Source organism: Tympanuchus pallidicinctus, unplaced genomic scaffold, assembly GCF_026119805.1.
Source record: "Tympanuchus pallidicinctus isolate F22 unplaced genomic scaffold, pur_lepc_1.0 scaffold1, whole genome shotgun sequence".
Lineage (NCBI taxonomy): Eukaryota > Metazoa > Chordata > Aves > Galliformes > Phasianidae > Tympanuchus > Tympanuchus pallidicinctus.
The window spans coordinates 108,363,075-108,384,706 of record NW_026294618.1 but is presented as its reverse complement, the minus strand read 5'-3'; the positions used below and the strand labels follow the sequence as shown (position 1 = coordinate 108,384,706).

Genomic DNA, 21,632 nt, shown 5'->3' with positions numbered 1-21,632 from the left:
TCTGGATGTCTCAGAGGGGGAGCAGAATAAACCACCCATGATTCAGGTGGAAACTGTTAGAGATCTATTACTCCACCTGACTGCCACAAGTCCATGGGGACAGATAGGATCCACCTGAGGATCCATTCCTGGTCCTCTGGAGAGGTCCCAGAAGATTGAAGGCTTGCCAATGTGACTCCTATCTAACAGAAGCATGATAAAGAGAATCTGGAGAACTACAGCCCTGTTAATTGACCTTGGTGCCAGGAAAGGTTATGGAGCAGATCATCTTGAGGGGGATCACACAGCATATGCAGGATAACCAGGGGATCAGGCCTAGCCTGCAGGTGTTCACAAAAGGCAGGTCCTGCTTGGCCAATCTGATCTCCTATGATGAGGTGACCCTCCTGGTGACTGAGGGAAAGGCTGTTGACATAGTCTACCTAGACTTCAACAAAGCCTTTGGTACTGTGCCACAGTGCACACATCCAGCTGGTCATGAGTGGTCTTTCCCAGGGGTTGTTGTACTAAGGGGCATGAGCTAGTGGGAAATATTAGAAACTGGATTATCTCGGAGGTCTTTTTCAACCTTAGCGATTCTGTGATTATATATTTTGGGTGCTACCCCAAAAGCAACACCTCCTGCTTTAGCAGAAGAAAACAATGGTGGTATAGCAGCAGAGGTTGAACCTTTCCACTAATATTGTTTTGTTACTGTCTAACAAATGACAGAAGAGGGACATACTGACAAAATGGCATCTGACAGGGAAGTACGTATGAAGCAAAAGTGTCACTGAACTGCACCATGGAGAAAAAATGGCACCCACTGACATTCATCAATGCTTGACGTACATTTTTGGAGACCAAACAGTGGATATAAGCACAGAGAGGCGGTGGGTGGTGCACAGCAGCAGCGGTAGGTCACCTCTACTGGTACAGAGTTAGGCCAGTACAGCATGCAGGCTCTTGTTAATTGTTGGTAAAAATGCATGACAATGAATACGCTGAAACACTATTTGCTCTATTAAATAGTGTTATTGTGCTCCTCATATCTGGTGTAGTTTCCAGGGAAATAACTAGGAGATGTTGCACCAAAAGTAACACATGTACACGCAGCACAGTACCTCTTCACTCAGTGCGGCCAAGGAAAGCCAAAAGGTTGGACACCCATGCACTAGCGCAAGAAATATTCTACTAGCTGTTCCTAGCTGCTGCAGGATCCTGCATTACAAAGGAAGTGTAGTTAACTTACAGCAACTGTCTCCTTGCTAATACTAAGCAAACAAAACTACAGTATACGTTAATTCCTTACACACTGTTAGTAACTGGGAATAGTTTCCAATACAAGCATAATTCATCTCCTTAAAAAACTGCATCCTTCATCCCCTTTCACCTCAATCTCCAAGCCACACACTCAACAGTCAGCTAAGATAGCAGATAAACAATACTTGCAGGAAGAGAGGTTTAACAAGTCTTTATGCATGAGTAACTTTCAGTCACTCTAACAAAGGACTTGCTCAATAAACAAAGGAAAACCATTTACATTTCTGCAATTTGAACGTTAGTCAAAATCACTGAATTCCAATCATTAACTCACCCAAAAGACCAAGAGAGCAACTGAGAACACCAGATAACTCTGCAGTATTGCACATCTGCAATAGCCACTGAAAGCACAGAACAACGGGGACACTGCGCACTGCACTAAGTGTTAAACCAGGGTATACGAAGAGAATCTGTGATCTCATCTATTTTGGATCAAGTCTCAAAAACTAGTAACCTAGATCCTTCCTAAACATTTTTCTTCACTCTAGCCATAAAGAAAAATGGTATATTAGTGACTAGAAGCTAACTGCACAGGAGAGTATGAAAAAAAAAAAAAAAAAAACCCAAACAACTGAAGGCATTCATCAATAACCATTAGCAAAGTTAAAGACTGTTTGCATAAATCTGTGCGCTGATGAAGGGGCTTAAGGGCAAGGCAGCCCCTAATGCTCCTGTAATACTGAAAGGGAAATTGTTTAAGAAGCACTATATGTACACTATTGTAAGAAGTTTTCCTATTAGGAAAAAAAAAAAAAAAAAAAAAGGCAAGCCTATCTACTTCAGCTTTAATTCCTTCAAACTCTTTGCAAACTTTTATCTACACAAGTGTTGAAGTTATATGTAAGTACAGTAGCTAATAAGAGGATATTTAAATATTGCCTATGTGAAAAAAATGGTCACAAAGTATCATTTTTACAATCCCACTTTGTGCTTAGCTCCTTCCTTTCAACTTGTGATTAAATGCAAACCTTGCAGTGAAGGCTGGGTGGGCTTTTCTGTTTTTGAGAGCAGAGGGTGTATAAAAAGTGACCTCTCAAACCCAGCCAAGCTTTTTAAAAGAAAAAGGTGCTTGAAGAAAGGGTGAAGCCAAGTGTAATATGGGTGAACTAAGTATCTACTTTAAGTATGGTCATGCTCTCTTCACAAGTTTGGAAAACTAGCAGTAGGGATAATATTAGAGAAGGAAGATTTCACAAGATTTGTAGGATCCTTCAGTTTTGTTACTGGGACTTCATGCGGATGCTAAAGATGATCAAAGCTCAGAACTGCTGTAAGACAAGCACTCATTTTAAGAGGAGCATCTACTGCCCAAATAGCAAACTGGAACATCAGTTGTCAACTCACTTTACCAACTGCACTATTCACTCAGGGTATGTTAACTCAAGACAAGGAAGCATCAGCAGCAGTGCAGCAGCACTGTTGGCTCAGGTTGCCTGTAGCACGGCTGTCATTTTGCAGAACGTCGTTTGCCCCTGCCCACACCTCTGGCTTGACATTTTTAAAAAGAACTTTTCATTTTCATAAAAATGGAAACAAGAGACTGAAGTTTTAGATTTCTTTGGAAGATAGTATTTACAATACATACAAAAATACTCTGGAAAAGACATTCAACTTCATTTACAAAAAATACCAGATTATAAAGAAATTGCAGTAGAAACATAGCATAAGATTGTTGTTCTTTTTTAATCAATAGTTATTTCTTTCCACCCCCCCAAAAAACTCTAATGCACTTAACTGGGTAAGAAGTGTTATAAATGTTTATAGAGCCAGATATAAGACTGCTACATGTAACTATTTAGAGTCCTATTGCACTTTCTTCAATAGTGAAGATTATTTATGGGCCTCTATGAGAGACAATAGGTGCGTAGTACACAGCTGTGCTAGACAGTTGAAAACTACTGCCTGTACAAAACTGAGCATCATTGTGACGAATGCACAGGGTGTGTGTGCCAAACTGGAAGATACTTTAAGATAAGAACAATAATCCACATCAACTAGGAAAGCACACATGAATAAGCACATACCTACATACTCGAAGCCACAATGTGGTTGCAGTGACTAGTCAACCCTGTTTACATACATCCTGAATCCAAGTCACAAGACAAGTTGATTGTGGTTTTTTCAAAAAGCTGTTTCAGCTAGTGATTAAGACTTTTAAAAAGGCTTAAGTACGGCTACTGCAAGGGTACACATGAAGCAGTTCCAAAGGAAGCGAGTGCCTAAACTAGTATTACTTAAAAATAGCAGTATGATTTCCATAGCCAGTGACTCAGCAGCAAATGATCTTGTAAAAACTACACAGAGGAGTTTCTTACAATACCTGCAAGTCAAAAAACACAAGTGTTTAACTAGGTAACATTGCAGCACGACAACAGTAACCCTCCATTTATTGTTGGGAGCCACAAAATAATATGAAACAAAGGAATATCATCTTTACCTGAAGATTCTGGTCACTGGTTAAGGGTGAGTCTGATGGATCTTTTAATAATACGAATACCATTTGTTGGAACAGGAGATGAAGAATCTGGTAGTTCTTCGCTGCAGAGCCTCTATAACACACAGAAAGATGCCACAGGGAAAAAAAATAAGTGCATTAAGAAGTAGCAGATAAAAGTTTCCTAGCTGAATAGATTATCCCTTATATCTCAAACCAGTATAGCTCAAAATAAACATTCAGAGAAAAGGATATTTTTCACTTTTCACACTTATTTAGTTACCATTTTGTAGCATTTTCCTCTCCACACACTTAATTCCTGAGAGAAAAGAAACATCTCCTGCCAGAAAAGAAGTTGCCCAAAGGTGTAATAGAAGCAGCTACTGTTCCTCTTGGATCCACTGATCCGGAATACAATGTCTCTACTGTCTAGTGTACTTCCACTCTTATAACCCCCCAGTTCTTCAACATTCCACTTGACTCAAGAATTTGATTTATTTGTACACTTTGAAGCTTCCAGCCCTGTCACTGAAGTCAGTATACAAATATTTAAAAGTAGCTGGAGCTCAGAGCACCTTATAAAAGGTCTGCAAGGAACATACACATCACTTTAATAAAAAAAATAAGAAAGCAAACTGGAAATAATCTGTCATTTTGAGGATGGGAGATGTCAAATGGCGACAGGGATCTCGAAGCATAAGTTCTTGGAATCTTTGATTTCTCTTTGCAAATGTGGATTTCTGTTTGCAACTCAATTCAGAAGCATGAAAGGTAAAGGGTTACCACTTACTAGAAGAATCAGTTTCAGAGGTTAGTACGTAAGCCTTTGCACATACAAGGAAAAATCTAATTTTGCTTCCCAATACCTGTGACCTCGATGTGTCAATACTTGCAATCAGCCTGTTTTTTCCTCCAAGGCCAACCTAAACAGCAAAAAAGGATCTATTAGGTACTATTCTCAAATTTGTTACTTTGAGACTTACAGACTTACTTACTTACAGAGAGCAAAGCTAAATACACATGTGCATTGACATCCTCCACCTTTTAGATAAATACTACACATTCATTAAGTTCCCATAAGGATACATGCGATGTTTCAGGTATTTCAACAAGACCATATCCTGATTTGAGAACGTGCCCTCAAGAGTTCATAGAAAGCAGGAATAAATACAGGGCTCTGTATCTTCTTTTGAAGGGTTAAATGCTTCAGTCTTTATAGCAGTTCTAGTCTTTAACAACTTGATTTGCTGATACAGAAAAATCTATTTAATGCATGACAAGCATAGACTACGCAGTATACTTTTGTTTACATCAGTAAGTGTAGAGTATGTCATGAATTCTCAGCATTAGAACACTCCATTTACTCTACTTTGAATAAAGCCACCTGAAATTACATTTTCTGTAGATCTTCTCTTTACATCTTCCGGATTACCATCATCTTTGAAGGCTGAATCCTGGCCAATTAACTAAAAACAAAATATACAGGACTCAATTCCTAGACTAAAGTTACCTTCATACCCAGATAACAGCATTCAGTCATATTAGCCATTCTTATAATAACATTTAGACACTGAGAACATTAACAAAAATCTCAGATCACTTAGAACTCTTACTATTCTTCCTTTACATTTTTACACTTGAAATATTCAATACTAGTTAATAATTCCAAAGGTTGGTGGTGCTTTTCAAGATGCAAAATTGAGTTGAATTGTTCTTGATTTCTGCCTCAAAGCAAAGGTTAAATCTCAAAAAGCAGCCCTAAAAGGAGATTTTTTTCTATAATAGAACTAATTAAGCATGAATCTAAAGCTTTCATGAAAACAAGATTTAACAAGCAACTTCACACTCTCTTCCATAGCACAAGAAGATCTGTGTTTGTAAGATGCTATCTGCTTCGGTTAGAGACAGTTATGATGTTTTCTAAATTGTTTTAAGAACTGCTTCCAAATGAGCTATTTCCTTTGGTAGTTGGCTGGAGCATGAACAAAAATAGCAGCATTTAGATATGATGTCAGACTAGAAACAGTCAGTGTCAGATCATGAAAAGAACTGCTCACCAGACACATACTATATCCAAGACAATTTTTAATACTTGCATTAGTAAAACCATCCTTATACTTAAGTTTAGACTCCTGAATCTGTTAGGGATGTACATACATATTTCTTATCAGTTATCCGATTCATTCTGTATCAATAGCTACTACTTCAAATCCTCCTCAGGCTAACCCCTCTTCTCTACCTTTTCTCTGTCTTTTGATCTCTTGGAGCATTCTTTTGAGGCAGGTGAATGAGGCCGTTTAGGTGCAGCACTCTTTGAAGCTGTAATTTGAGTCCCACTTAGTTCATGATGTCCTTGGACAAAACGCGTTTTAAGTTGAGAAACAGCGTTATGTCCTATTGCTGTAGGAATGGTGCAGTCAGATGGAGGTCCTGATGTTCTTATGGCAACTGCAGCCTCCATTTCTGCAGGAAACATCAAACTGTTAGACCTCGGTCATAAAGTTAAAGATTGCACTCCACCTACCACCTTAATACGTACTTGAACCAATAACTGGAATGGAGATTCCCTTGGACACTGGTGACACAGCTACATGAGTCATCTTCTCTCTATTGTTAGCACCATTCGTTCTCCAAACTGTGGCATTTCTGTAAAAATGTTTTTCCACAACGCTGGTGTAATAAAATACTAGTTCAAAATATTGTATATCAGTTGTAAAATGTTCATGCACAACAAAAACAGTCTACTCCCTAGCTCTATTAAGCAGCTCAGGCACACTCACTGGCAATCTGGCAGATTGTTCCACTGAATTTCAGACTAAAGATGAATATTTTCTTTAGGTGAGCCTCCATATACTAGCACTTTTTTCTCAGCTTTGCATACATAGTGCTCCATGCTACTTTCTTCATTGAAAGCATCTGTTCTTCTAACAGGTGCCACCCCCTCTTTTTTTTTTTTTTTTTTTTTTTTTTTTTTAAATGCTACTTCTACAATACCAAACTAAGCCCAATTACAGCTGGCAATACACTGAAGAATCTTACGTCCAAGTTCTTACAGAGTCCCACTAATTCAGTAGCAGCTCTGGAGTTTTTATGATCAAGATCAGTGCTGGTAATAGAACTCAACTCTGCTTGGCATTAACCATGCTTTGTTAGAAAGATCAGTTACCTACATATAAAATACTCCAGCTTCAAAAAGTTGTATTCTAACCTAAAATTATTTATACTCCAAACCAAATAATTGCTCTACTACCAAATTCTACTCTATTCTTACATACTGATGTGTATGAAGTTATTGTAACAATTTCCCTTTGATTCACTCCCAAAGAAGGTTCCACCTTTGTTCCCAAAGCCATTGGGGTATCCCACATTCTCATGATCTTCATGGATTTAAACATGAAGTCCTAGACCTTGTTCTTATAATGAGTCAGTTAACAGCAGCTTTCTCAGTTCTAAGGTTATCATACTAACCTTTCCATCTCTGCTGTAGAAGTGTCCAATTTAGATATCATACTTAATGAAGAGGAATTATATGGTGTTCTGGAGTTGTCGTCTCTGGAACTGTTCAAGCTTTCATTTGAAGAGGCCCTTTTGCACCGAAGCCCAGTAGCATTTTGACTAATATTTAGCATGCTTTGCTGAAACAAATTGGAAGTTTTCATTTTCCAAACAAGTAGTAAGCAAGATAAAGTTTGCAAAAGAGTCACATTATTTGTAATCATACCTTCTTTCTTTTTTGTAAGGTTCCTGCAGGCAAAAAATAATGGAGATGCTTTCTCTTCACATAAGCTGTCTCAATCTTCATACCTTCCTTTAGCATGTTAATGTTGTTTGCTTGCCTGTAAACTAACACGGAATTTGGTATCGTAGCTTAATGATAACATTTGCATTACATATTTATCAAAGCTACACGGTTTATTCGGAAAGAAGCAACTTTTGAATCTGTTCTGCCTAAGTGAAGAATAAGAAGTTTCTCACCCAACTAACCACCAAATGCAACTCCAGTCCTCCACACAGCACATCAGCTCACTTGTCTTCTCAAGACCGTTTCACATCCAGTACAGACCAGACACGCAACAGATATTTAAGTTCAAATGTGTTTATGTACTTGGTTATAGCTGACTCTGCAGGTTGTATCTGACTGATTTTAAGTTAAAGGAAATAGTATTCCATTGCCATTAGTTTTCTGATTCAGAACAGAGAAGGTATCCAGTTGATTTTCCAGAACCCCTATTAGTGCACAGCTGAAAAGACATCAGATGCCTTATTCAAGATTCAGACTAGTTTCATATTGAAGGTGCAACTGTGTTGTGTTTTCCTCCTCCCTATAACAGTTCTGTAATATCATCCAACTTCCCAGCAGTTCAGATTCAAGAATTCAGTCTTCCAGAAAAGTCAAAAACTAGATCCGAGGTACATCTGACTTACCAGAATTGCAATTTAAGACAGTTTTCCTTAACTGCCTGCATTTTATTTTATTTTTTTTTTAATGCAAGTTAACTGTTACACTAGCTCAGCAGAATTAGTACATATTAGACAACAGCATGAGTCTGAGGAAGGAAGTCTCATTAGCTTAAAAATTCAGATGAGTTCAGATGCGATCTTCTAGGTCTTACATCCCAAAGCATGAGGTAAGGCGCTCAGCTTTTACCACATTTTTAAGTGGAAATCTAAGCTTATTCTGTTGATAAACTCTCCATCAGCATAATAAACATTTAAGGAAGTTCACAGTTCAAAATTATTTGTCCTAACACCACTTCAGAAGATCAACCTGATTTCTTTAGCAAATTATAAGGCCACGAGCTTAACAGCATACGTGTTTCTGAGAAACTCACGAGTAGTCAGGTCAGGAGGTAGAAGGCTACAGAAAAAAGTAGTTTCAAATGACTCCTTCCCCTGCTTTCTCTTTATTTTAGCCTTACCTGACAATACATACAATATTACTGTTACATCTACCAAAAGTAATGATAGGAGATGAATATGAAGTTAAACATGCAAGACTGCATGCAATTAACAACATGACAGATCACCAGCTTATGAACTTTTAAGGTTATCATACACAAACATATCAGAAAAATACTGTAAGTCTTTAGAATCTGATGCAGCTGACCTCCTGTTTCAGAGCAACTCACAACTGACTCCTTTTTAACAACTGTAGATATATCCAGTCAACACCTACAAGATTCACATCTGACCGCCTGCTTCATGAAATGCAGTTCTTCCACCAACAAACTCAGCATGATCTTCACTCACCCACTAGAACAGCGGGATTTTTAGGCTTACAGTAGCACTACCATTTTCTTGTTGAATACTATAGTCCAGACCTATCTGTCCTATGTCCCTTGCTTCTGGTATAGCATCTGGAAACATCTCATCATTTTGTATATGACCAATACACATCCATTTTAAGATGGACCTCATTAAAGTGCCAGAACTGGAAGATTTTAAAGATACCCTTTATGTTGGTCCCTAGATAATAATTAACAGGGGGAAGTACATTTCACTCCAGGATGCAACTTCCAGTAGAACCAAAAAAGAAACGAGACTAGAGCAAAATAAAACATAGGCTTACCTGCATCTGTGAATGACTGTATATCATATGTTAAATCAATCTTAGTACTTTCTGCGCTTTCCAATTTCTTAAATATGATTCCCAGAAACCACATTGACACATAGCGACTCCTAGAGAGACAGATTCAGAAATCTATCATTTATGCAGACATGCCAAGTATGCTGATGAGTAGCCTCAACAAAGGATTGAGACAACGGTTTGGCTGTACACAGCAATTAAATACTGAAGTCAGCCCTTACTTAAGCTCCAAGTACTTTTCTTGGAAGTTTGCCATTCTTGAAAAAATCCAAAGTGTTCAGAATCTTGCACCTACAGAGCAGTAGGTACACAGCAGAACATGCTGGACAAGTTGAGATAAATGAATGTAAACAAGTTAATACAATGGCTAAACTGTATTTAAGAGTAACGACACTCACTGTTTACAGTGTTCTTGGTTGCCAGGGAAAGACTGCGGATTTACGTGTGCAATATTTATAAATTCATTCCTTTCCAAGTTCCCAACAAGCACGCGAATTTTAGATTCAACGAGGCCAACCCTAAGAACAAGAAACATTGGCTCAGCTTTACCGTGCCCAAAAGAGTAATTATGTCCTTTTATAACGTAATGCTAATCAACCAAAAAGGAATAAGCTCCTTCCAGCTGAAAAGACAGGAGATCACACACTGCAGTTTGAGACTAACCCAGTGATAGCCGAGCTTTAGAGTTTCCGAAGACCAAAGTTTACCTACTTGTTTTTATTTTCATCACAGACTACATTTCATCAGAATTGTGGGAGTATAGTCAGCACATCCCAGCATCTCTACCTGCATCTCAAAGTAGGCAAAACCCTAAAGATCATCAGGATGAGCAGTTCAGAAAGAAAATCAAGGACAATCACATTTGTGTGAAGACGGAATTCCTACAGATTAAACACAGAAGTGTTTAATCCTCCTCAAACCAAACAGAAAATGTAGTTCCTATAATTAAGATACAAGTCACTTTAACTTCAAGAACACAAACCATGCCCACAGAGTAATGCCACTTCACCCTTTTACCCAAGAACACCACTAACGTTGAAAGCAGTTAAAAATCTACAGGAAATAAACTAATGAACAGATGTGTTGTCTACTCCCAAATCCAACCAAGAACTATGAACTTAAAGCAAACTGAAACAAGTCTATCTATTGCTTTTATGTTTCCACAGATACACAGTCAAGCCTCATTTGACTCAATTTCTACCACTAAAAAACTTCAGCTCTTACTGAAGTCAGAATTTTCTTCATCTTGCAAGCAAGATATTTGGATGCAAACTTTGTTGTATTAAAAAAAAAAAAAAAAAAAACATCATAGTTCCTTAAGCCCTCCACCCATAAATCCTTGTTGCACTTAATTGTGACTGACACAAAGCAGTAGCTGATACAACTGAAGTGGACAGATTCCAAAGTTCAGAGAACATTTCAAAATAGTTAACAGGGAATATAAAATACTTAACATATAACACAATGCAAAGCTAAGAATGAAGTCACAGTACCTTAATTCCTCACCTACTACTCCTTGCTTCAACATACATAAAGTTTTTCAGCACATGATGGCCAGAATTTTTGTTGTATCTCCCTTAAGGCAGTGCCAAACATCACATCATAAGCTGTGGCTTCCTCCAACTGTAACTGAGGCTGTTCTCACAAAGTTTTGCGAAGCAGATCAGCACTTCTACAGCTTACTTATACACTACCAGTCATACTGAAGTGCTGATTTTCAGCACAAAATGTAACGGGTCTAAACGCATAATAGCTTAAAACCTCAGTAAATATGTTTTACAACAGATGCTCTGCACTGTCAGGCAGATGCCTCACTCAGATGAAACAGTATTGTTTGACTTCACTGGAGGAAAAAGCAGGCTCTGAAGTTAGGTGACTACCAAGCTGGAGCAAATTAGCATTCAAGAACAATTTCATTGTAAATCACATATTACAGCTAATAAACAAGCTATAAATTAATTCTTTCAAGGTTACAGAGTGGTTGTATTGAAAGCTGGAATTGTGCACAAGACAATCCGTTAATACACAGAAAGAAAATTAGAATTTCAGTAAAGTGTAACTTGAAAATAATATATATGTTGGGGGTGCACTGACCACTGCTCTTCAAGTCTGTAAAATACCTGGCTCTCCAGCGGCTGTTACAGACCTGGTCACATCAAGTAATCCCTGTTTGATAGAGCCTTTGCAACAAGGAACCTCCTAACTGAAGATGTGTTGATGTTTGTAAGGAGACACATCTGCTGTTCCAGATGATGCAGAACACCTGACCTTCACGTATATTGCACACTAGTGCTGCTCTCCCTCATTGTGACTCAGATCTTCATGATAACTCCACAAAACAGTAAGATTTACACTAGTTTTCTTTTACAAGATAGATAGTTTTTAATTTAGTAGATGATGCCACATTTCACAGTTTAATATTTAATTTGTTAATACAGTTAACAGTAAAGTGCAACAATTACTTGTATTTCAATTGTGTACCAAGCCCAAGTTTTCAAGCCTTACCATTCTAAGTGATGCTCTTCAGTACAGGTGCTAGCAGTCAGTACAATATAATGCCTACAATAAGAACAGAAATAAACTGGCTGAGGACTTTATTCCTTGAAACAAAGTCAAAACTTATATATAGATAACATGACATCTAGATAAGACAGTAATGTAAGTATGTAAGGTTGTATCCTGTATTCAGCACAGTATTAACTGTGAAATGAAAAAGTTACCACATTCTTTAGAGTCGCATTCTGTTATTACATTCAAAACACTGCAATTGATGTTCTGATTAGAAAATCAGCTGGTAACACAACAGTTTCTGCATCTCCCCTGCGTTCATCCTTATTACAAATCTAATACCAGTTCCAGTAGGTAAAAAGTAAACATTAACGCCATCTATTTAGATAACATTCCAGTCTTTCACCAGTACCTAAATCATTCCAAGTTCAGAAAACAGATTTCATACATACTTGTATTTCTGAAAGAAGTTTGGTTGTTCAAAGAGCTTTGGCCAATCTGACTTTCCTTGGAGAATCTCATTTGTAACTGTGAGACCTACAGTTGACATTGCAAAAATATGATAAAAACACGATATAAACTCTGCAAGATAAAAGTTTTGAACATTAATAGATGAAAAGCAAGAATTCCCTTGACGCAAAGCAAGCGTACTACAACGTTTTGTTGTAAAACTGGGTTGGTCAACAATTCGAGATCTTTTCCCTGTGGTCCATCCTACCTGAAGGAGCAGGACATTTCATGAAACATAACCAACTCAAATAATGCTTCCACACAGTAAACATTATACTTTTTAATCAGTTAATAAGCACAGAAAGAACTGTATTTTTTACCATGTTTGAGCTCCTCTACCACTACAGCTCGTGTTGATGTAGATACATTGTATGTAGAGTTCTGCTGTGGGTAGGCTGGGGTGATGATTGGCATTACATGGTACCTGTCTGATGGGTTGACCTAAGGTGTTAAAACAGTTCTGTTCAGCATCAGTTTAATCCACAAGAAAGTTTTAAGGCTTTTGTATTTAATTTCTGCATACCCTAGGATCCCATACTGGTAAATTAAGATTATTCTCTTCAGGTTGTTTCAGCAGTACAGGATTTGGCCATTCCCTATAAAAGATAACCCATTAACTGATAAACAACTGTCCATTTTAAAACTCAGACATGTAATTCAGGCTAGGACTGAATGTTGTTAATACCATTTTTAAGGAACCAGCTTTAAAAAGGTTACTACTTTATAGACCGTAACTGGCATAAGCAATAGCTCTTACCATTTTGAAAAAATCAAGAAGAACTTGTTCACAAGAGTAGAAGCCAATGCATTTGGATGGAGTTGACACGTTCTTGCTACTAGCATTGCCCAAGAAACCCCACCAAGAAATCCCAGCATGTTGGAATAAATACCACGTCCTAGAAAGGATACTTTGCAGTTAGCCTATTCTTACATCCCTTCAAATTTACAGCACAGACTTCACAAGACCATATAGCACAGAAAAAAAAAAAAAAGCAGCTAAGAAGGGTTGGTTCTTACATTGATAAATAATCATTACTACACCATTTCCCAAAATATTACTGCGCTGAAATCTGCTTATACTGTTACAGATATTGTTTTGCCCTGACTTCTTTTCCAGGAGGGTGAAGAGGTACAAAAAAAAAAAAAAAAAAAAAAAATCTGCCATTGTTCCAGCACTTGCTATAACTACACTCCCATAAGATATTAAGATATTTCCCAATTCATTATTTATCAAGGATTCTGGATAAACTTGGCTTCCTTTTTACCATTCGTAGTCAGGTTCCCAATAAGAATCTTATCTTGTTATGTCTACTGCCCAGAAAAAAAAAAAAAAAACTAACATTTAAAAGAATTGTCTGAAGTATTTCTAATGATTTTTAACTTCCTTTCCAGCATGAAGCTCCCCCAAAAATTTCAAAGACCATAAAATCACATTGCTCACGTTTTGCCCACAGTTTAATTGCACGGAGTGTGAGCTGGAAGTTCTCTTTATTTGGTACTAGATGCAATATTTCATCAGTAACTCTGCACCCTGTAAAAAAGAAAAAAAAAAAAAAAAAGTTAAGTATCAAAGTTTGCAGTAACAGCTACAGGTCCATTTCATGTTTGACACAATTCATATGTATCACATGATTTTGTTATTTTGGATCAATTGCTTACAACTTAATACAACTCTGGATCACTTGTTTCGCATTACCTGGATTACACCTAACATTCAGGATCACTTTGGATAACTGATACAACTTTTTTTTTTTTTTTTTTTTTTTAAAGACTCCAGCCAGTAAATTTTAAATATGGCCTTTCTACACTTATTCTGAAAGTTAGCTTTCTTTCAACAGCTGTATCTGTTGGTATTGGTGAGGATTCAGGTATCCTCAATATCTTTCTTTTTAGTAATCACAATGCCTCTTTCTCTATCAAGTGCTTCACTTATTCACTTGGAGAAACTCCATGGTACACTGTAAGAATGCACATCACAACCAATGGAACAGGAGATACAGGCTTACCTACTCACTACTAAGGAAAGCATTTAAATTTAAAGCCCACCGTCACCCCCTCAGATTTTAAGTATACTGAGATCAGTTTCTGCATCTCACACAGACGCTTGGATGAAGTAGCATGCATTCCATACCAGTTTTAGTAGCATCTTTCTGAAGATGCACGAACACACTCACCATTTAGGCTCCGTATACATCTTATATCCAGGCTTCTGAGACGCGAGTCATCTCTGAGATCAAGATTATCAGAAACAGTTTGCACAGGCAGTCTTGCAAACACGAGATCAATCTTAAAGAAGTATCAAACAAAAAAAGTTGCTTGAAGCTTATTTACAAATTCTACAATGCATCACTTCTTTCTAGCTTACATAAAAAAGTTTGGGAAAAGATTTTGGTGGTTTTTTGATTTTTTTTTGGGGGGGGGGGGAGGGGGGGGTGTTTTCAGACTCTGAACTTAGATTTCCCTTTAAAAAACAAAGTTGCACCTTAACTCCATGACCTCAACCACAGCAGACAGCATTATGTGTGGTAACCTCCTCTGAGCCTATGTTATTTAGTACAACCTAAGTTAAGAAAATGTCTTTACATGACAAAAGCCACGAGAAGATGATAAACTATTATTTAATGATAGTGATATCAAGCAGTAACATGCTTGGGTACTTCAACACACACCTGCCTTCATTTAATGGAAAACATTTATTCAAGATACAAGGATTCCTACAACCAACAAATGTAGGCAGAAATCAAGCAAATACTTCCTCATTTTGTCCTGTTGCATTTATTTGTTACTTTTTTCCCCCATTTGCAATAGCATGTTTATTACTGTGCCCACAACTCATACAGTGAAATGCACAACACGCAGCCTTTTGAAGAAAGCTAGCTTGTCACAGCCAAGAAGAATTAGCAAAGCCTTAGCCTTTATTTCCAGTCTGCACACTCCTTGTGAGATGGAAATAATTCAAGCAAGCAAACCTGGCCGACAGCACACATCTAGAACAAAACATCCTTGATTTTCTCATGTGTGCCAGGCTTCCTAAGGACTTACTTTTCTCCAAACTCCATTTCAGCTGTAATGTCTTCCCCTGGATTGTGGTACAACTGTTCTCCTACATCTTTCTAAAAACCCTAAGGTACCAAAACCCTGGTAAAATTTTCAGAGACCTGTGATGATGCTAAGTTATCCTATTGCAAAGGACAAAAAAAGAATTCTTACCTCAATGCCATCAAACTCAAACTTAACAACAGGTACATATGCATCTTCTACTGCCTAGGAAGGAGAGGATAATTAAAAACCCCCTTTTGCTACTTTGTCATTTTCCTCAGACTACAAAGAAATAAAGAATTTATAGTACTCATATAAGTACTGAGTTGCCTCTGAACCAACAAAATTGGATAAGCTGCAGGCAGTATTGTACTGATACTAAAGTTATTTAAGCTCATTGCTTATACATATGAAGCTTTTCCAATGTGACTGCCAGAGGAAAACTAAGGTAGGGAAGCACTTCTCCATTCCTAAGGTTTGGACAGCAAAAAAACTATCGCATAGACTGTCCCCATAACTTAAAGCAGGAAGCCACATATGCTAGCACTTTTGCTAAATAAGAAGCTTGGCCTCAACTGACTCAAACTGACTTTGATCAAACTGACTCAACTGACTTTTTCCAAGAAAAATGTCAACTTATAATAAAGATTAGAAAGCTTAGAAAACTTGAATTTGTTTGTTTTTAAGAACAGAGCAGACAAGAATCAACAAGCATAGCCTCCAATCTTAGTGTAAGCATAAGAGCTATGCTTATTAGCTCATGTTTCTAGGAGAAACAACTGAAGGACAGCCGTTCCAGGTGCTTAGTGCCTACCCCCCACAAGAACAAAGCCTCTCTTTCCTTCTATGTTTAGCTAGAGTCAGACTGCAAGCAGCATTCAGGTAAGACTGCTACATCTAGGGATAAGCAATTCAGGCATCCTGCAAACAAAACAAGTGACATGAAAATAAAAGGATGCACGAAATATTTGATTAAATTCTAACATATAAAAAAATAGGTAAGAAAACATCCAGCAGCCTGCAGGGAAAGTGACCAGTGCAAAGCAAACTAGCCTCTGCTCAGCAAAAGGCCACGTGACTGCTGGCCTACAGTGGAGACCAAAGGCTAGCACCAGAGTAGAACTCATAAGGGCAAAATCCCCCGCCTTCTCAAAAACGTTCACACATTCACTTCTCTTCTCAAACTAATGACCCGAAATATCCTTCAAATCGTATTACAGCACTCAAAAACATGGACTTCTTGGAGACTTAGTACCAGGAATCACTAACTCAACAAGTGAAGCACAAGCTGATGTCAAAGATTTAACTGGTGACAATCAATGCTAAATGGCTGTTCTAGAAGCACCTTTGGTATTATCCACTAGATCTGCCAAAGCAAACAGCTGTTTTTAAAAATAAGTTTTTACAGCTTAGCTGTGAAATAGTATCATGATATTTTGAGTAAAGATCATATCTGTGTTGATTAGCCATACAGACAGAAGTCTGAAGATCTTTCACCTCCTATAGAAGATACACCCCATCATGGCACAACACCTTCACTAGATACTTGAATAATACATACCTTAAGGTCTTGATTAGAATAACATTTATAGTATTTTCACTTCCCTCCCCCAAGGAAGATGGTATTACTCCTGCTCAGAAGTTGGCAGGTCAGGAGTTCAGTTTTATACGTAAGACATGCAACATTCTGGAAGTGATTTTACAAAGCAGCAATGTTTACATACGTTTACATGTGCCCCCATGAGCGTTATATACAGCTGTTCATATGCATCAATGCTGCAAAATCTCAAGCTAAGTACCCAGAAAAGAAAAGGAGACAAATGATTTGAAAATACTGAAGCAAATCCAGCCCTATGAAGTACTGACAAAAGCCTTTCTACACCATATTCATCTACCTTAAATTTAAGCTGACCCTTCTGCTTTCTACATGCAAGTAATAACCTCATTTCCAAGCCCCTCACAGCATCTAAAATTAAAGCAAAACCCTTAGTGGCAAATTCAGTGTTTGCTAAAGCTGGGTATATGGACAAGTGTACCACAAAGATCCCCATTATGTACAGCCACTGGGGAAAGGAACCAAAAGCTTGGCTTCAACATTTTCATACCACAAAACATATTGTTTAAAATGGTCAAGAACTTGAAATATATTCACTACTAATGTGAATATCAAACACAATTGTTCCTATTTGTAGAAGTAACACAGTCTATGAGGAAGAGCTTACTTACTCTTAGATTTTTTATCTCTTCCTGACGCTTTAGTTTTTCAAAGAATGACTGAAAGAAATCTGATCTTTCCACATGTCTAGGAGCAACACAAAGAGCATCTATGTCAGCACCTGCAGAGAGATTCAATTTCTCCTATTACTGTTGGTAGCCACTATCAATCATTTAAACTACTATCAGATAATTAGAACTTTACCTTTGGTGTGTACTCCAAGCCTGTAAGAACCAAACGTAAATATTCTGCCACCAACATTTTCTACCACCGAAGGGGGAAGGTTCTGCAGGTAGAAGAAAGTTCTCTTTAGAATATAATACTGACTGAACTATGTGCAAGTTTAATTAGAATGAGTTACTTTGAATACATCCTTAAACGTGGCTTTCCACTCCTGTACTGCGTTGTCAGTCAAATCTCCAACAGACTAATACTTTTTTTTCTAAAGTAAGCACTTGCAACTCAAAAAAGCGTGAGCAATGCAGCAATCCTTTAATTATTTTTATACAAATTAAGACCCTACTATTAGCCTTTCCTGCAGAAGAAGCACTTTAATTAACATTATCTTATACAATAGGCAAGTCTAGCATAATTTCATATTAGATTGAGTTCCTCAAGCTGTTTGGGGCAAAAATTGGTGCCCATTTAACTTCCATTTGACTCCCCAGAAATGCTCATCTTTGTTAACTGCTACAACCAATTGATACAGCTGCTTCGCAAGTTTATTCACTGCCTCAAAGACTTCAAGATCTTGATATGAATAATTTTTTCCACCATATTTCAGTGCCAGTTACCAGAGCTCTGCTTGACACTTAAGAGTAAAGACGTAAGTTTAGCGTAAGTCAGTAGTGTGACATCAATAGAAACAATGAGGCTTCAGTTTTTTCAATAAGAGCATAATAAGAATTCCTACCTTGCTCTCACCAAGTTCAAAAATCCATTCTTTGACCAAGTTATTCAGTTTACAAAGAACCACCAGCCTGCAAATAAAACTCACATTAAATCTGTTCTAAAATAAATAAATAAATAAATAAAAATCAAGAGATTAACTAATATTTGTGTTTTTATACCTGTGATTCAATTCCTCCTCATCTTCAAATACTCCAAATGACTCCATTGCTTCAACTAGCTTCTGAGTATGAATATAATCTACATCCTTTGGAGGAGCCAAGCTAATTGGAGAGGTAATTCCATAGTGCCTGTGTGGCTGGTTCTGCAGCATAGAAGTACTATGGGAGACAAAAAAATACTGAAGACGTCACAGAAGCAAAACATACAAAAAGAAACAAACCAAAACCTCACTAATATCTTCCACCTTGCAGGTTTCCAAATCAATTTCTGCTCGCCATTAATATCGATAAGAAAACCATTTAGATGAGTTTTTAAGGTGCTCTGATTGCAAGTGTTAAGTTATTAATACTGAGAGTCAAAACCATTAAAGAAACCACAGTTATGAATATTAAATACATCCTAAGTTACTTCGACCTTAATGCATTTTATATGGATCGTCGTAAACAGAACAAATCACTAGGAAATAAGATCTGATATCCATTAAGGGCAACCCTGTCTACAGCAGAAGTTCTAGATACATTTCTGTTTCACACTGTTTAACTTAAGCTACTCCCACCAGATTCCTGCTAACATTAATCAAAACAATTTACGACAAGCTCCTTGTAGTCACATTGAAGCACGATACCACAATAGCAAACTGCAAGATAGAAAAAAACAGATTTGCCATGCTTCTACTGATGTTGAAAGGGTATTACACTTCAGTGTAAAGGAGGACAGAAAACAGCATGGTCTACTCAACAGAGTCGATGCTGAAGATTCAGTGCTCTCTTATTTTGTTCAGGGAAGAACATGAATGAAAACTATCAACCAATCTGCAGCTTATGCAGAGCCTTGTGCTCTTAACAATGTCCAACTTCTATAGTTCAGAAGTCTCAGCTGTACGTGCACAGACATTTATATTATATATATAAAACATCAGCTGGGTTAGTCAACAAGTTGTGAAAACATTAAGGTACCCAATACGTTCAGCTGACATGGGAAGACCCACAAGACAATTTCAATGGCTGACCTAGAGGAGCCATAGAAACTGATTGCTTGCTTTTAAATTTCCAATCGTTGTCTTCACTCCTCCACTGAGGGAAGAAGGATTTACCTCCGTGTAGCTTTATCTAACTGTAGCTGCAGCTTTTAGTTGTGGACCCTTTCTGGTGGCTTTTTTTTTTTTTAAACTCTTTCCCTCACTCTTTCTCGTGGCCTTGTTTCTCAAATGAAGTGTCTGCTACTATGCTTTTAGAAAGCTCAGAGACTTTGCCAACTTCCAGCTCATAAGTGAGGGCAACCATAATGAATATCGTTCTCCTCACGACACCATTCTCACAGGAGACAGAAGAAGAGCCTGTGTTGCTTCTACTGTTTGCTGCACATCACACCTAAGCAAAAACACACCGGCAGCTCATCAGGGAACAGGAGGGCACAGCCTGCCCCAGCGCTTCCTTCGGAGAACAACGCGAAGAGCGACACCACTCAGACACACCACACATCCTTGCTCCAATGATCCCTTCTGGTAGGCTCTAGTTTTACCTAGGAACGTAACTTAAATCAATCCATTCCCCGAGCCACACGGATCCGGGACTAACAACACCAACTCACTTCTTTTTCCTTTTTTTTTTAACCTCACGGAGCCCTTAACCCACTCTACCGCCCTTCGCGCCCCTCACAGGGGGTCCTCCTACGCTTTTAGGGGGCCTCCCCGAACCAGGCAGCTTTCCCACCCATCAGCCCCTCACACGAGGCATCAAAGACCGCGGTCAAAAACAAGCCTCAAAGAAAGGCGCGGGGAAAAGGAGGAACGGCCCAAAAGTCCCGCCGCCACCTCACCCGCCCGTCTCCCTCATGGCGCACGCCGCACACCGCGCTGCCGAACCCACCGCAGCCCGCGCCCCGCTCCCTCCTATGCCGCGCGCCGCCCGCGCCTCCTTCCCGCTCACCAGCGGGCGGGGCTTGGCGCGGGGCACGCCCCCACGGCAAGGCCGCACCTCGTCTGCGAGCTGAACCTGCGCTGCTTCTGCTCTGGAGCTCCGCTTAGCGGCTGCGGTACGGCCGCTGAGTGAGACGCGGCACCTTTCGCTAACTCACCTGTAATGCTTAACGGGGCGTCGGGTTTTTCTTCAGGTGTAACAGGGAAGAAAAACTCTCGTGTTAAATGCAAATGGTGGTTAATCAAGCTGAATTTGACTGCTGAAAGCAAGTAGACTGAACAAGAGAAAAGCGATCGGTGTCTGAGAAACACAGGCTGTGCTGCGGTTTGGTGTGGCCAGGCAGAAGGAAGCAGCAGTGTGCTGCTTGTGGAGAGCTGCAGCTGTGGGCTGCTGGAAGAGCAGCATTTTCATAATGATCCTGTGATCCTAATGGCATTCCAACTTCTCGTTATCTTTAAAAACACTTGGGAGTCTTTCTTGAGGGGCAGAACTGAGGAGATTGAGTATAGTGGCCATCTCTAAAGTGATATTCTTTCGTGGAAAACAAGATGTGCCTGTTCTTTACTAGCTATTTGCACTGAACTCTGTCAAATGTTTTCTTCTGCTATGTGTACAAGTTATCCAGATGGTGTTAGAAAAACAGAATCTGTTTTCTTACAGTAATATAGGATGGCGTAGTGGAAATGCTAAGTCATGGCCTGAACTTGCGATTGAGTGATTGGGAAGGCAGGGCTGTCCCAGGGGAGCTCAGGGGCATGCAGTGTGCCTGAGTGAGAGAAGGGGCAGAGCCAGGATGCATCCCTTCCCAGACCTCAGTTAACAGTTGGCAATTGGTGAGGGTATCTCATCATCTCCCCTACACCTGAGGACATTCTAGGTCATTTAAAGATAAGTGGGTTTTTTTTTCTCTTTTTTTTTCTGTTATGTTTTTGAGCAGATCCTTGCTTGCTGTAATCTGGGATCTTGCTGTTCTGCTGCCTTGTTGCACTTTCCATTGTGTTACAGATGGCTTTTTTGTTTGTTTTATGTTAGTTTCTTTACTTTTAA

At 38.7% G+C, this 21,632-nt stretch overlaps 1 protein-coding gene across 3 annotated transcripts; it reads right to left on the bottom strand.

Annotated features, from left to right (window-relative positions):
• Window positions 1–2,843: 2,843 nt before the first annotated feature.
• Window positions 2,844–20,617, bottom strand: PAPOLG (poly(A) polymerase gamma). 3 transcript variants are annotated; one of them, XM_052687140.1, is made up of 23 exons: window positions 20,535–20,617; window positions 18,666–18,824; window positions 18,509–18,575; window positions 17,800–17,881; window positions 17,607–17,716; window positions 15,552–15,605; window positions 14,516–14,627; window positions 13,783–13,872; window positions 13,099–13,237; window positions 12,865–12,937; window positions 12,662–12,782; window positions 12,284–12,368; window positions 11,829–11,882; window positions 9,722–9,841; window positions 9,306–9,415; window positions 7,458–7,579; window positions 7,205–7,371; window positions 6,276–6,382; window positions 5,976–6,199; window positions 5,131–5,202; window positions 4,603–4,659; window positions 3,740–3,851; window positions 2,844–3,622 (listed from the first exon to the last, which is right to left on the bottom strand). In XM_052687140.1, the coding sequence occupies exons 2-22, from the start codon at window positions 18,815–18,817 to the stop codon at window positions 3,753–3,755; spliced, it is 2,217 nt and encodes a 738-aa protein (XP_052543100.1). In that variant the 5' UTR covers window positions 18,818–18,824; window positions 20,535–20,617; the 3' UTR covers window positions 2,844–3,622; window positions 3,740–3,752. The 3 variants fall into 3 exon arrangements, with proteins under 3 accessions (XP_052543100.1, XP_052543091.1, XP_052543110.1); XM_052687131.1 differs by having other exon boundaries at window positions 20,485–20,610; XM_052687150.1 differs by lacking the exon at window positions 5,131–5,202 and having other exon boundaries at window positions 20,485–20,611.
• Window positions 20,618–21,632: the final 1,015 nt, after the last annotated feature.